This window comes from Delphinapterus leucas, chromosome 15 (assembly GCF_059928025.1).
Source record: "Delphinapterus leucas isolate spDelLeu-1000000601 "Yukka" chromosome 15, BTC_Dleu_Yukka2, whole genome shotgun sequence".
Taxonomy (NCBI): Eukaryota; Metazoa; Chordata; class Mammalia; order Artiodactyla; family Monodontidae; genus Delphinapterus; species Delphinapterus leucas.
This window is the reverse complement of record NC_143143.1, coordinates 88,098,095-88,112,348: the sequence shown is the minus strand read 5'-3', so window position 1 is coordinate 88,112,348 and position 14,254 is coordinate 88,098,095. Positions and strand designations below refer to the sequence as shown.

The window sequence follows — 14,254 nt, the reverse complement described above, 5'->3', positions numbered from 1 at the left end:
CTGGCACTCAGCCACCCGCCTCACCCGCCAGGCCCCCTACCGTTTGTCAAAGGCGGAGCTCAGCTGGGCTCCGTCAGGGCCTTTAGGGACAATCCCCACCCAGATCTGGTGCTTGTCAATGACGTGTGGGTTCTCCAGGCAGACTGGGAAAGGGCTGGAGGGAGGCAGGGGGTGGCCCCTGTGAGATCCTGAACCCCCAGCACCCCGGCAGCCCAGGGCGGGGGGGCTGGCTTCGGGACCCCCCCCCGGGGGGGGGCCAAGGGTCAGCCCTTACATCTGCATCTCCAGGGTGAAGGAGGACACGGGGGCCAGTGTGCCGCTGGTGAGGATGAGGGTACGGACGCCCTGGTGGACCAGCTCACGCATGCTGTGGCCAGGACTGAAGCACCAGTAGCTCAGCACCTTCCCTGCGGGGGGCGGGGGCACGTGTGTGAGGCCCAAGCCGCCTGCCCAGCAGCCATCGTGTGTCCCCCAAGGCGGTGCTGGGCCCTGGGGCCCAGGTGCACAAGTCTTCCCCGGGGGGCCAGCCCGCCCTCCCTCGGGGTCCCAGGAGCAGGAAGCAGACCAGAGAAGCCCGCCAGCATCCTGGCGCCGGGGGAGGGGGACGCTGAAGTCACTTCCAGAGAGGTCAGCCTACCCCAACCCTAGATGTCCTTGTGGCTCAGTGAGGAGCTGGCCTCCCCGTGCCTGTACTCCGGGTGGGACTGCAGGAGAGGGAGGGGCACAGGCCCACAGCCCCTGGAGGCAGGAAGCCAGGGGCGACATCCTACACATGTCCTGCCCAGCCAGGGAGGATGCCAGAGCACGGCCTGCAGGCAGACACGCCAGCTCTCCCATGCGCTCCCAGTGGCTCCGGAAACAGGAGATGGAATAGCACAAGCGGATGCTCAAACTGTGACTCTCGGGTCAAGACCACGTCACAGGTCAGCAGGGACACTTCCCAGAAAAGAGCAAACCACTTTCTGGGACCAGAGAAGCCTTTTCCAACTTCCAGGATGGGACCCGCCCCTCAGTGGGGAGGATGGAAGCGCAGCTCTGAGTCCACAGTGTCCTGGGCCAGCCCTGCACCAGCAAGGGCAGGAGTGACCATGGAGGACACTGGGGAGCCAGGAGCCCGGTCTCGGGGCGCTCTGGTTTCTCTGTCCAGCGGGGGTCTGAGGGCCAACCCCCGTGGAAACTCCAGGCAGGCCCCGGGCCGCCGGGCCCTCGGAGGTCTCTCACTTTGACAGCTCTGACTCTTAGAGGGCAGGTGGGGAATCACCTGGAGAAGGCTGGACCGACAGGCGGCCGGGAGCCCATAGCTGGATGGGGCACCGCCCCAGGGGGAGCATGGCCCAGCCACCTGAGGTGCCGTACCTTGCTTTCTGGCCGCCGTGGCGTTCCAGGCATCTGACCGCTGAGCTGTCCTCCGGTGACCAGCATCAGGGTGGATGTGCACCTGGAGAGGTGGAACGGATAGGTGTCCTAGGCCCCACTCGGGAGCCCCCATCCTGGAGGCAGCCCCACCTTGTGAGACCGTGGCCTGGGAGCTCCCCATCCAGGAAGCAGACCCACCTTGTAGGACTGACACCCCGGCCCCACCATGGCACTGGGGCCACCTTCAGCAGGGTCCACGCTAAACACGATCTGAACAGCAGAGATGAGGGAAAAAGTCAGCAGGACACATTAGAGGCTGCCACTCCTGCTTAGTCCCTCCCACACAGGACAGATGGACACTCAGGACACAGCCACCACCTGCCCCTGCTTCCAAGCCAACAGTGTCCCTGGGGCAGGACCCCAGGCTAAGGAGCTGGAGCTGCCTGCCCCCTCCCCTCAGGGGCCCCGCGCACTAGAGACACAGCCGCCCTGCAGGCCCCTCCTCGGCAGCCTGTCCAAGGCTGTCACAGAGACCGGGTCCAGGTCAGCAGCCCGCCCTCTCCGCTCTCCCCTAGGGCTGGGTCAGGGGATAGGGAAAAGGAACCCCGTTTACATGGAGAAGTAACAGGATGAAATTAATCCCTAAGTACAATAAGCAGAATTGTACTCTTAGCCAATGCAACGAGCCAAGAAAAAAACCACAAGAGGGATAAATATGGGGGCAGAAAATACAACACACTAGCCGTTACAAACAACTGGCCCATCTACTTAGAAAATCCAGAAAACCAAACAACAAACTTTTAGAACTGAAAACTTAGTAAGATAGCTTCACACAAGACCAACAAATAAAAGTCAACACTTTTCTTGCGCACAAGCACCAGTGAGTTAAAAAGACCCCTTTCACAACAGCAACAAAAAGTATGTAACACTGGTGATAAAGCAAGAGACAGACGTCACTTCCTCCGGAACAGTCTGTGAGGCCGCCCTGGAGAACAGAGCCCCGGCTCTCCCCACAATAACCGGAAAGTCCAAGGCATCCCGGCCAAAGCCCAAGAGGCTCCTCACAGAAAGGGAACACTCTGCCTCTGACACTCGGCTGGTAGAAACAAGGCCAAGACACGTTCAAAAGGGACGGCGTGTTCCACAGCCCCGTGTCTTCACGTCACCCCAGGCGCCTCCTGCTGGGTTAGAGGCCGAGGATGAGGTCACGACTTCTAGGTGTCCATGAAAACAGAGAAGAGCGGCACCACCAGCACCCATGGGCAGGAGCCTCACCCACCAAATCTTCCTACAAACAGGAAAGGCCTTGGAAGCGCAGATCAGCAGCCTGTTCTCAGCAAACTCCTGCCAGGCCCAGGGGATGCGGGCGCATGGCCGGGCGGAGCAGCGGGCACCCCGTGGCCCTGCACGTGAGGGCCCAGAAGCACGGCCCGCGGGTACAGTGCAGCCTGTGAGGAGTAAGTTCCAAGGGCGAGAGGAGCTTCGAGAACCACTTTCCTCGTCCAGATGGCAAAACACCTGGCCTCGCGATTCACCAAAGTGTCCGCCTGCAAGGGCGGAACCACACACACTGGACCTGATCCCGGAGCGAAGGCCACACCGCCTGGTGAGGCCACTCCGAGGCCATGGCTTCCCCTGCAAACCCCTGCATTGTGGCCCCAGAGCGGCCCTCACACCTCAAGGGATGGCCAGGAGTTGCAGACAGCGGTGTGGCTGCCCTGTGTCCGAGTGCCAGACACGGGTGGGCGGCGGGTAGGAGGTGGCAGGCACGGGTGCAGCTGTAGCCCTGGGGGAGCCCGCTGCAGCCCCGCTCCCCAGCTTGGGCTCTGCTGCCTGCCCACGGCCGGCTCTGCACTCCACCCTGGGGGCTCCGTCCCATCTGTGAGGCAGGGATGGGGCTGGAAGAGCAGCCGGGGTCACGGAGAAGAAGGAACATTCTAGCGTGGCATCCTGCAGGCCCGGGCTCTGCCCCCCTCCTCCCATCACTTCCGGCCGGGGCAGCGAGCGTCCCAGGCCTCTGCCCCCCGGGCGGTGACCCACCAGTACTGCTGGGTCTCCAGGGAGTCCCGAGCCCCAGCTGTGGCGCCCCGGCCCTGCCCTGGAGGCCCTGTCCCTTCCAGGCGGGCCCTCCCTCTGTGGCGCCCTCTGCCCGTCCTCCCGCCCTCCTCAAGGGTCCCTGCAGCTGAACAGGCCAGCAGGGCAGGGCACCCTCGCTTCCGGGCCTGCACGGCCCCTCCTCTCCCTGACGCCCGTTTATGGAGCGGGTTCCTCCCTGCTCCATACCCTCTGGAACCCAAACACCACTAACCCCATTGGTTTGGAATTTCCCTTGTCAGCTGCTCTAAGTAGCCCCTGGCGGGTGGCTCAGCTTCCTCTGCTGCCCAAGCTGCCTACGGGCCATACTCGCTCACCAGCCTGTCATGTCCCCTCCAGCTGGAGGAAGTGTGACCCAGCAGGTGCTCACCCCACATCCCATCATGATGAGCACCTGTGGGTGCGGCCAGGGGCCCCGGGGATGCTGCCCTGCACAGGCCGACCGCAGGCCTGGCGGGCAGTGTGGAAGGTGTCGTGTAGCCGTGGAAGCACCGCGAGGGGTGGGGAGAGACAAGGAGGGAGCGACAGAGTGATGCGCTACAGGGCAGGTCACCCAGGGCCTCGAGCCCACTGAGCCTGTCTGCAGCCAAGCGCACCCCACTGTAACCCCGTGCAGCGTGGGCAGCCACGTACGTGCCACACGAGGCCTCGGGTGCCCCGGTTTCCCCAAGGACCAACAGCCGCCGAGGGGCCTCTGCAGAAAGGCCCAGCGAGGCGCAGGAGGGGCTGGAGTGCCTGGAACCATCAGACTGGCCCTCAGCGGACAGCTGGGCAGCCACGCAGCCAAAGGAAGGCAGGCCCTGGCCTGTCCACTTGAGCTGAGGAAGCGGCTCAGCTGGGCCCGAGAAGGACAGCTGGACACACGGGACTGCACGCCAGGGGCAGGAAGTGGTCACATCCAGAGGCCCTGAGGCGTGTGACAGCCCCCCTGGTCGCCTGGCCTGGGGAAAGTGGGGTCTGCATGTGGCAGAGGAGGGGCTCGGTGAGCCCTGGAGGCTGCCCCTACCCCCAAGCGGATCCCAAAGCCCAGATTGAGGCCGGCCTGGCCCAGAGGACCTGCAGACCACCCACTGACTCCAAACACCAGCCCCAGGCCCCACCTAATGGGCGTCGACCGGACACACTCACCCCTCGTCTCAACACCCTCTGGGCGAGGCTGGCCCAGCAACGCAACAGGGGCTGGGGGACAGAGTCCACGCCCCCCACTCCGGTACGGGCTTCTGCATTAACTTTCCCCTGAAAAGCTGTGTCAGCAAGAAACTGGAGAACAGGGGGCAGCCGGCTGGGCAGGAGCCGCTGGGCCTGTCTGAAAACTGGAGGGACCTGCCAGACTCTCACCCTAAGCGGCCCCGCTCCCTGCCTGGCCCCGCCCTCAAGGCCTGCGGCGGGTGCTCAGGGCGAGAGGAAACCAGCCCTGCAGTGTGGACTTGAAGCGTGTGCTGGGGGAGCCTTGTCCTTCCCCACGCCTTGAATCTACCGCAGCTCTGCAGAAGGAAGCCCCACCAGCTTCCACCAGGAAAGGAAAGGAGGCACCACATCCTCGTGGCGGCGGTCCCCACCTGGATGATGTCTGCCAGCTTCTGCAGCCCTGCCGTGTTGGTGAACAGCCCCGCACCTGTAGGGGCAGCGGGTGCTGACCATCCACTGGGCTCTCTCCAGCTGAGGGGCGTGCCCTCAGAGGGCAGCTCACCCTGTCTTCCCAGTGGGTCTCCCGCGGGTCAGTGGGACAAGTGCAGCTCTGCAGCCAAATAAGGCTGGGGCTGCCCAGAGCCCAGGAGCCTGGCAAGGCTGGGCGCCCCCGGTGAGACCAGAGGGCTCCATGGCACAGCCTCTGGGAAGCAGGCCCATGCAAGCCCTCTGGGCAGAAACAGAGCGCAGGAGGTTTGGGGGAGAGGATGGTGGGGCCCACAGCTCACTGCCCCACCCACGCCCCTCACTGCTCTTTCCTAAAAGGGGCTAAACAGGGAAGACCGCTCTTTATAGGACACACGCCACCAAACATGCTAAGATCTCAACATCCGAATCAGAAAGGCAGCTCCATGGGCCAAATTCCTGTCAGGCTGCGCCCTTGAGTAAGGAGTCAGCCACAGGGCACACGGTGGCCGGGGACTCACGTCCTGCCAGGTGTTGGATGATCTGGTCCAGGGAGTCAAGGATGCAGCCCTTGGTGTGAAACGTGATCTGGGCTTCGGCAAACAGCTCAAAGATGTAGCTACGAGGAAAGAGGCAGCTCAGGCCTGGCAGGAGATGAGGCTGCACTTTGGGAACCTAACAGCCAAAAGCATTTTAAGTTTCCTTCACCCAGAAACAAGCTCTGGGACTCCGGGGAGGCCCAAACCTGGAGGTGAAAGGCCTCTCCCCTCAGGAGCCTCAGTGGGGAGGACAGTGGCCTGCAGGAGACCAGCGTACCCAGAACAAGGCCTGGGCTCGGGGCTCGGGCTCCGCATGGGGGCCAAGAGGAGGTCATCAGGGCCTCCCTGAGGTGGTGGCTCTGGGCAGGGCACCCAAAGGGCAGTTCTGGAGAGTCGGGAGGGAGGGTGGGCAGTGGAAGCTGCAGAGGAAGCCCTGTGGGTGTGGGAGCCGAGGAGGCGTCAGGGCCATTTGGGAAGCAACCGGGCCCTGTGAGGGCCTGAGCAGAGCGGAGCAGATGGGGCTCAGGGACAAGGCAGGCGGCCCAGCGCTCCAGAACATTCCCTGCCTCGACAGACCTGGGCCTGGGTCCCAGCGCAGCTGGCAGTGGTGCACCGAGGAGAGTGACACCTGCCCCAGGCCACCATCCCATGGGGAACAAACCCTGCGGCTCGGAGGCCTGTGGGACGTTCAGAACGTTCCAGGTGACTTTTCGTCCTAAGAGAAGGTGGCACGGAGGCAGGTGCCTCGTTCTAAAAGGCAACTGCAGTGCAGACAGAGAGGTGAACCAGAGGAGAGGGTGGCGGTGCCGACACTCTCAATGACCAAACCCTCCCGGACCTCCAAGACGGAAAGACTCTCTGGATTTTGACCCAGTGACATTCCAGGCCACATGGAGTGGAACGCTGCAGGGACAGAGCCCAGCACAGCCGCCTGCTAGGTCCCTCACCTCCCAGGCTTGGTGACACCGCCGTCACCTCCAGGCAGCTCCACGGCGTCGATGGCCCCCTCCAGACGAAGCAGGATCGCTGTGGGGTTAGGGGCTCTCAGGGCAGGGCTGTGGGGGGCAGTCCACGGCAGGCGGGGGGAGGGGGCACTTACTCTTCAGCTTCGCGAGGTCCTCTAGCTCCAAGTTCAGCCCTGGGCAAAGGAAAGCGCAAATGCACAAGTCTGCATCCTTCTAATTCCACCACCCCGTCCTAAGGAGCCAGGATGCTGGTGTGGAGGGCAAGACACTGACAGAAGAGGCTCTGAAACCCACACGGCTGGAACTTGACCTGGAAGCAGCAGCCTGAGCTGAGGGGGGCGGTCACCTTCAGAGAGACCCTGTGGCTATGCACATGGACATGGTTCTGAGCTGCGTTTTCCTGGTGACCAATGGGCTCCGTTTTCCATGTGCACACTGGCCATCTGTGTGCCTCTCAAGAAGTGTCTATTCATATCTTTTGCCCGTTTTTCAATTGGGTTGGGTTGTCTTTTTGTTGAGTCGTTAAAAGGTTTCCTCCCTATTTTAGATACAAATCCTTTATCAGATATGTTATTTGCAAAAAATTCTTCCTGTTCTGTGGGATGTCTTTGCTTTCTTGATGGTGGCCTCTGACGCACAAACGTTTTTGATTTTGTTAAGTCCTGTTTATCTATTTTTTCTCTGGGTGCTTGTGCTGTTGGTGTTACTTCTATGAAGCTGCTGCCTAACGCAGGGTCATGGGGATAGACATCTGGGTGAACAACCCCACTCCTTAGGTGTGGGCTGTGCAGAGCGACCTCTGTCCAAAGAGAACAGTGTGGAAAGGAGGGGAACAAGTAACTTGGAGCCCCTGACAAAGCCGATTTCAGCTGGCAATCAAGGTCATAAGGCATGCGGCGTTAACTGCAGGGACCTGGATGCGATACAATGAGGCGGGCCCTGCGCATCTGAGCCCTTCCTCCCCAAATCCCACACCCCTGTACGTCCAGGGGAGAAACATCACACAAATCCAAACCCCAATGAAGGGGCATTCTACACAACGTCAGGGCAGTCCTCCTCCAAACCACCAAGGGAGGTCTGAGAAACTGTCCTGGACAAAGGCAAAGGAGGGCTTCCCTGGTGGTGCAGTTGTTGGAGAGTCCGCCTGCTAATGCAGGGGACACGGGTTCAAGCCCTGGTCTGGGAGGATCCCACATGCCGCGGAGCAGCTGGGCCCGTGAGTCACAACTACTGAGCCTGCGTGTCTGGAGCCTGTGCTCCGCAACAAGAGAGGCCGCGACAGTGAGAGGCCCGCGCACCACGATGAAGAGTGGCCCCCGCTTGCCACAACTAGAGAAAGCCCTCGCACAGAAACGAAGACCCAACACGGCAAAAGTAAATAAATAAATAAACTCCTACTCCCGACACCTTCTTTAAAAAAAAAAGAATCCACCTGCTGGGACTTCCCTGGTGGTGCAGTGGTTAAGAATCCACCTGCCAATGCAGGGGGCACGGGTTCGAGCCCTGGTCTGGGAAGATCCCACATGCCGCGGAGCAACTAAGCCCGTGTGCCAGAACTACTGAGCCCACGTGCCACAACTACTGCAGCCCGTGCGCCTAGAGCCCGTGCTCCACAAGAGAAGCCACTGCAATGAGAAGCCCGCGCACCGCAATGAAGAGTAGCCCACTCGCCACAACTAGAGAAAAGCCCACGTGCAACGGAGACCCAACACAGCCAAAAATAAATAAATAAGATCAACATAAACGGCAAAAAATGGAGTATGAAATGAAATATAAACATTACAAGTGAGCTTAAAATGAATAATATGACCACAGTGAAGCGGAAAGAAACAACCCAAGGAGCCTCTGAATGAGCATTTTCACTCTGTGGTCGCAGACCAACGACGAAAAGGACGCGAACAAACATTAAACCTAGTGAGCAGGTGTTCATTTATCGTGGGTGGGCTGGCGATTCTCAAACAACTGTCTGTGGGTTCTAGGATCAAACAAGTTAAGTACGATACTGAGAAAAAATGAAAGCTCGCTTCCTCACAAAAGGCGTTACAAACGTGGAAAGGGAGGAAAGAAGAATAACTGCGTGGCTCTGGACTAAAACTGGGGCGGGGGAGAGCGTGAACTCACAATTCTACGTGCACGGGCGTGGGGGTGAGTGTGCCTAAGCGCGTGGGCTCACACGCTGACACGGATGCGGAGGTGAGAGCAAGACCTCACGCACAAGACAGGAGGATAAGAAGACCCATCATTCTGCAAACATCGTGGAAATCCTGACTTCAGGGACGGCTCATTAATGGATACCACAAGCGACTTCAGAATCACAAGTGGAAAAGCAGTGACCGCACGGCAGAAACACCCGGCAGCCGCCACGTAACCATACTGAAGTTAACGCCACCAACATCACCTGCGAGACGACGCAAGTCCGCGGTATTCCCACCAAAATGCAAACCCTGAATCCAACCACGAGAACACAGCGGACAAATCCAAACAGTAGGACAGTCGACGAAGTAACTAGCCTTTCTCTTCACAGGCCCAGAGACCATGGCACCAGGCAGAGGGGTGGCTGTGTTTCGGGCCTTACCGAGGACAGCTGGGAAAATTCTAATGCGGCTGCCGATTAGACGAGAGTGCAGTACGGATGCTGGTTTTATGATCGGATCGTCAAAAAGAATGCCCTTGTTCTCAGGAAACACACGCTAAGACACAGAGTAAAGGTGTCAGGCCGGCAACCGCCCTGAAGGAGGCAGAGAAACAGGGAACCTGTCCACTCAGTGCGGGGCTGGTCAAATGGGGCAGAGCATCAGCCGCGGGGTCTGGGGAAGGCACGCAGCAGCTGTAGCAAGTTATCTGTGAGCTGGTGAGAAAACAGAAAATGAGGGTGTCGGAACAGGATATAAGACATGAAACGGGGACTTCACTGGTGGCACAGTGGTTAAGAATCCGCCTGCCAACACAGGGGACATGGGTTCGAGGCCTGGTCCGGGAAGATCCCGGAGCAACTAAGCCAGTGCGCCACAACTACTGAGCCTGTGCTTAGAGCCTGCGTGCCACAACTACTGAAGTTCGCGTGCCTAGAGCCCGTGCTCTGAAACAAGAGAAGCCACTGCAATGAGAAGCCAGCGCACCGCAACGAAGAGTAGCCCCCGCTAGACACAACTAGAGAAAGCCCGCGCATATCAACGAAGACCCAACACAGCCAAAAATAAATAAATAATTAAAAAAAAAAAGACATGAAACAACAACACGAGCCAGGTTTTCTAAAGCTCAGAAATGAAGCAACAGAACTCAGAGACAACTAGGAGAAAAAAACACTTGAGAAATAAAGATTAAATTAGAAGAACACAAAAGTAGATACATGCCACATCATCTTAAAAGAAACACATGGTGAAAGGGGGGAATTTTTATAAGTCAAAGAAAAATAGAGACAAAAGGATCTGAGAGAGTAACAGGTTCTGAACTCAGGTGGAAGAGACACGACATGATCCCTGGAGCAGAAACCGAAGCCAAGGCCAGGCCGTGAGCGCTGCCGTGCGGGACAACATCCCCCCAGGTAAGAGGAGACTTGGAACTACAGGCTGAAAGAGGTCATCATACGTCGATCCGGAAAATCAACACTGAGACAAACTGCAGCAAAATTACTGGGCTTTCAAAAGAAAAAAATGTCCTAAAACAACATCCAACTTTAAAAGTAAAAGACAATTTTAAAACAGCAAGGTTTATGATGCACGTGACTGTCAATCAGAAAAAATCCATTCCTAGATACATCCCTGGAGAAACGCTGACCTATTTACTCATGTACATGCATTCGGGGTCGAAAGCAGCTGACTTAGAAATTCCCATCGCAGGTAAAGACGGTGAAGCAAGGACCATGTATCCACGAGGACACCTAAGCAGCGGAGCTCAGCAGGCCAAGGGACCTGGCCCGAGACCTGCCCAGGACGGCCGCAGGGCCAACCTATTTCCGTGGTGCTGCTACTGCCGCTACTGCTCTTCCTATGGATACACGATTTGCCTTTTTCCTTCTTTCTCTCACAAATATACAGTGTAGTTTCCCAGAGGCTGATACTGGTCCCCACACATGTCCGCGTTCTAATCCCTGGAACCCATGAATAGGTCAGCTTCGCAGCAAAAGGGACCTGCAGATGCAATGAAGTTGAGGACCTCGAGATGGGGCGATAATCCTGGATTATCTGGGGTGGCCCAAAATGGAACAGCAGGGTCCTTACAGAATCAGAGGAGACCGAAGAAGCAGAGGTCGGAGACGTGGGGCCACAAGCCAAACAACGTGGCACCTCTAGAAGCTGTAAAAGACCAGGAAACGGATCCCCGTCTGCAGACTCCAGAAGGAAAAGCGCTGCTGGCCCATCCTGGGCTTCTGGGCACCATGAGATAATACGTTTGAGTTGCTTTAAGCTAAGTCTGGAAATTTCTTTTAGCAGCACTCGGAAATGAATACAGCCATGGTGTGTAGTATCACGTCAGCCCAAAGCAGGAACAGTTACGAGATCCAATTACCTTGTATTAAGCCAGATATTAAAGAGATTTGCAAAACTGAAATAATGCCACTCTTCTAATTTTTAAAATATTTTTCCAAAAAAGTGTTATTTATGTTAACATGTCATGGATTGAATTGTGTCCTCCAGAAAGCTATGTTCAAATCCTAAACCCTGACCCCTGTGAATGTGACCTTATTTGCAGATACGGTCAGTTAGGATGAGGTCCTAGAGGAGTGGGTTGGGCCCTCAACCAGTGACAGGCATCCCTATGAGAGAGGACACCATGTGAAGATGGGAGTGGGACTGCAGTGAGGCGTCTACAAGCCCAGGTCTGCCAGTAGCTGCCAGAGCTGGGACAGAGAGGCCTCGAGCACATGCCCCAGGAACTCACAGAAGGAGCCACCCCGGCTGACACCCAACACGTGGACGTCTAGCCCCAGAACTGAGAGGATAAACTTCTGTTGTTGAAGCCTCCCAGCTTGTGGTACTTTGTTAAGGCAGCCCTAGGAAATTGACACGTAACAGTTTGTTATTTAGTTTTTACTTCTAATACACTAATTATCCATAGATGTAACTCACATAAACAAAGCTCAGTACGTTTCAAGAACGTAGAGTTTGGGCTTCCCTGGTGGCGCAGTGGTTGAGAGTCCACCTGCTGATGCAGGGGACACGGGTTCGTGCCCCAGTCCAGGAGGATCCCACATGCCACGGAGCAACTAAGCCCGTGAGCCATGGCCGCTGAGCCTGCGCGTCCAGAGCCTGTGCTCTGCAACAGGAGAGGCCACAAAAAAAAAAAAAAAAAAAAAAAGAACGTAAAGTTTAAGACATAAAGGGTCCTGAGGCCAACACGTTTGAGAACTTCTGTGCTAAACACACAAAGCCGTTTACAAACCTTCTCTCCCCCAACACAGCCTGTGAGCGCGTCAAAGAAGGCCCGGAGACCCTTGCAGAGGGGGCCGAAGCAGGTGGCCTGGCGGGAGAAGGGGCCTCTGCGCCCTCTGGAGTCTGTCCATGTGTGTGACTGTAAAGGGACCGGGAAGCTGAGGCTGTTCACGCCCCGCCCCACACTCGCGTGAAGGACACGACAGGACGTGGGTGACGTCCAAAGGGCCGGGCGCAAATGCTACGAACCTGCAGCAACTCGACAGTAGGAACGCTTGCTACAAAGTGGTCTGGCGAGCAAGAGGTGGATTCCTAACACTAACAAAGGCCACGCAGAATGTCTGGACAAACCAACTGCGTCCACCAAGTATTTCTACACACACTGCAATCACTGCTGCAAAAGGAAAACGCGGGGTATGAGTCGCTGAGCGCCGTTCCTGTGGACGATGCTCGCGGGTCCTTACAAAACGTCATTACGGCTGACACCCTTGGTTTTCACTTCCTTGCAGTAGAGGCAAGTTCACACCCCTGGGGAAACGGTGAAAAGGACTTGAGAGAGTGCTGACAGGTTGGGCAGTACCCACCTCCCCACCTCCATCTGTGAGGCCAAGACTCTTACAGAGGCTGGCGCTGCCCCTGAGGCAGACTTGAAAGAAGGGCCCTGGGCAGACTGGCCCCTCGTCTGGTCTACGGTCCCTGCCCGCGAGCGCACCTGAGCTGGCCGAGTCCGCGCTGAACTCTGGGTGGAGCTCGGCCTGCCGCGCCACCTTGGCCTGCTCCTCCAGCACCTGGTCTATCACGTCCAGTCCCGAAGCCACGTCGTGGGGCGTCAGGTCGAAGGACGCGGCCTCCTCACACATCTTCTCCTGTGAGCCCGAGCACACCCGTCACGGGGCTCGATGAGGCAGAGGTGACGGGGGGCAGAGGGAGGGGAAGCAAGAGGCCCCTTGTGTTCTCAAGGCCGGGTCTCAAACTGGCCCAGAGATGGATGTCTGGCCCAGACAGTGTTTGAAAACAATTTTACTTGACCTGCCTACATTTTATAGTTAGAAAATTTCCCGTTAAACTCTAGCTTCTAGCTTCTCTCGAAAGCCGAATCTGGCCCATGGGCCCACCGTCCCCATGCCAACAACTGCCTGGAACCCAGTGGGGCTGAGGATGCCAGGCTCTTGTGGACCCCTCCAGGCTCCCCAGGTGGCCTTCCTCTTCCAGTGCTCTGGTCAAGGTCCACGACTCCTGGAGACATGGTCCTTGGGCCCTGACACAGGCCACAGGACAGGAGGGGCAGGGCGAGCAGGCAGCAGGGAGGCAGCCACCAGGAACAAAAGGGAAGAGAAGGAGTGAGATGGCAGGAAGGGTCTGGGGGTCTTGCGTGCAAATGGCAGGCACAGGTCGGCAGCCCACCTTGCCCAGTTTTGCTTGGTCCTGACGGTGGGACGCGGGGGTCTGGACAGAAAGGCCCAGCTGTTGTGCGCAAGAAAGTGGGCCGGAGGAAGGGGGTGTCAGGAAGGCCACCCAGACACTCACCACGTTGTGAGCTTCGTCAAAGACCACGACCGTCCCCTTCAGGTCGATGCCATATGCACGGCGGCTCTACAGCAAGAGAGGAAGACGCCAGGCTGAGGCTGATGCTCCCAGGCGGTCTCGCGGGGTCCAGCTGGAGAGAGGGACATGGACCCCGGCCGCGTGGGGTCCCCTCACTCCTACCAGGCCACACACTCCCAGAGCTCAGAACGAGTCACAGCCTCGGGCCGGTGAGGGGCTGGTCCCTCGGTGCCAGCCTGTGGCTCCAAGTGCTGGCTCCGAGCGAAGGTCTGATCCCAGCATGGGCTCTGCCGGCCCCTCCTGAGCCTGGGACGTGCCCTGCCATCAGGCATCGTCAGCTACGCAGGCCGAGGCCTTACCTTGGCGTCCAACAGGTAGTTGTAGGGCATGAAGATGATGTCGGCCTGCTGCTTCAGGTTCCGAGACAGGTAGTAGGGGCACACTCTGGAGGGAGAGGAGGTGCTGGGGCACAGTGCAGGCTGGGAGGGTTCCCCGGGGTGCGAGAGAGCCACGGCCTGGGGCAGCGGGAAGGCTTGCCGGCCACCCCTCACACCATCAGTTTTCAACCGTGTGAGTGGGTCACTCATTTAAAAATCTACAAAAACAAAAAGACCAAGCCTGATCCTGGGCAGGTGGATGAGATGGTGAGAAGCAGGGCAGTCGGGCATGTGTCACCACGACTGGAGCCCTGAAGCTACAAGGTCGCAGCCAGCTTCAGAGAGGAGGGGCAGTGTCAGGTGGAGAACGAGATGGATGCCCCAGGAACAAAGGCCCAGTGGGCGGGGGCAGG

General features: G+C 58.2%; 1 protein-coding gene across 7 annotated transcripts in view; it reads right to left on the bottom strand.

Annotated features, from left to right (window-relative positions):
- Nucleotides 1-14,254, bottom strand: part of RTEL1 (regulator of telomere elongation helicase 1) — a 28,309-nt gene that overhangs the window by 7,471 nt on the left and 6,584 nt on the right. For all 7 annotated transcript variants that reach the window (XM_089897199.1, XM_089897200.1, XM_089897201.1 and 4 more), the window contains exons 8-18: nucleotides 13,824-13,908; nucleotides 13,447-13,512; nucleotides 12,632-12,785; nucleotides 6,682-6,720; nucleotides 6,530-6,608; nucleotides 5,565-5,662; nucleotides 5,010-5,065; nucleotides 1,555-1,626; nucleotides 1,357-1,438; nucleotides 275-407; nucleotides 41-154 (exon numbers count right to left, since the gene is read on the bottom strand). In XM_089897199.1, coding sequence (XP_089753325.1) covers nucleotides 41-154; nucleotides 275-407; nucleotides 1,357-1,438; nucleotides 1,555-1,626; nucleotides 5,010-5,065; nucleotides 5,565-5,662; nucleotides 6,530-6,608; nucleotides 6,682-6,720; nucleotides 12,632-12,785; nucleotides 13,447-13,512; nucleotides 13,824-13,908 — 978 coding nt within the window. The remainder of the gene's footprint in view (nucleotides 1-40; nucleotides 155-274; nucleotides 408-1,356; nucleotides 1,439-1,554; nucleotides 1,627-5,009; nucleotides 5,066-5,564; nucleotides 5,663-6,529; nucleotides 6,609-6,681; nucleotides 6,721-12,631; nucleotides 12,786-13,446; nucleotides 13,513-13,823; nucleotides 13,909-14,254) is intronic.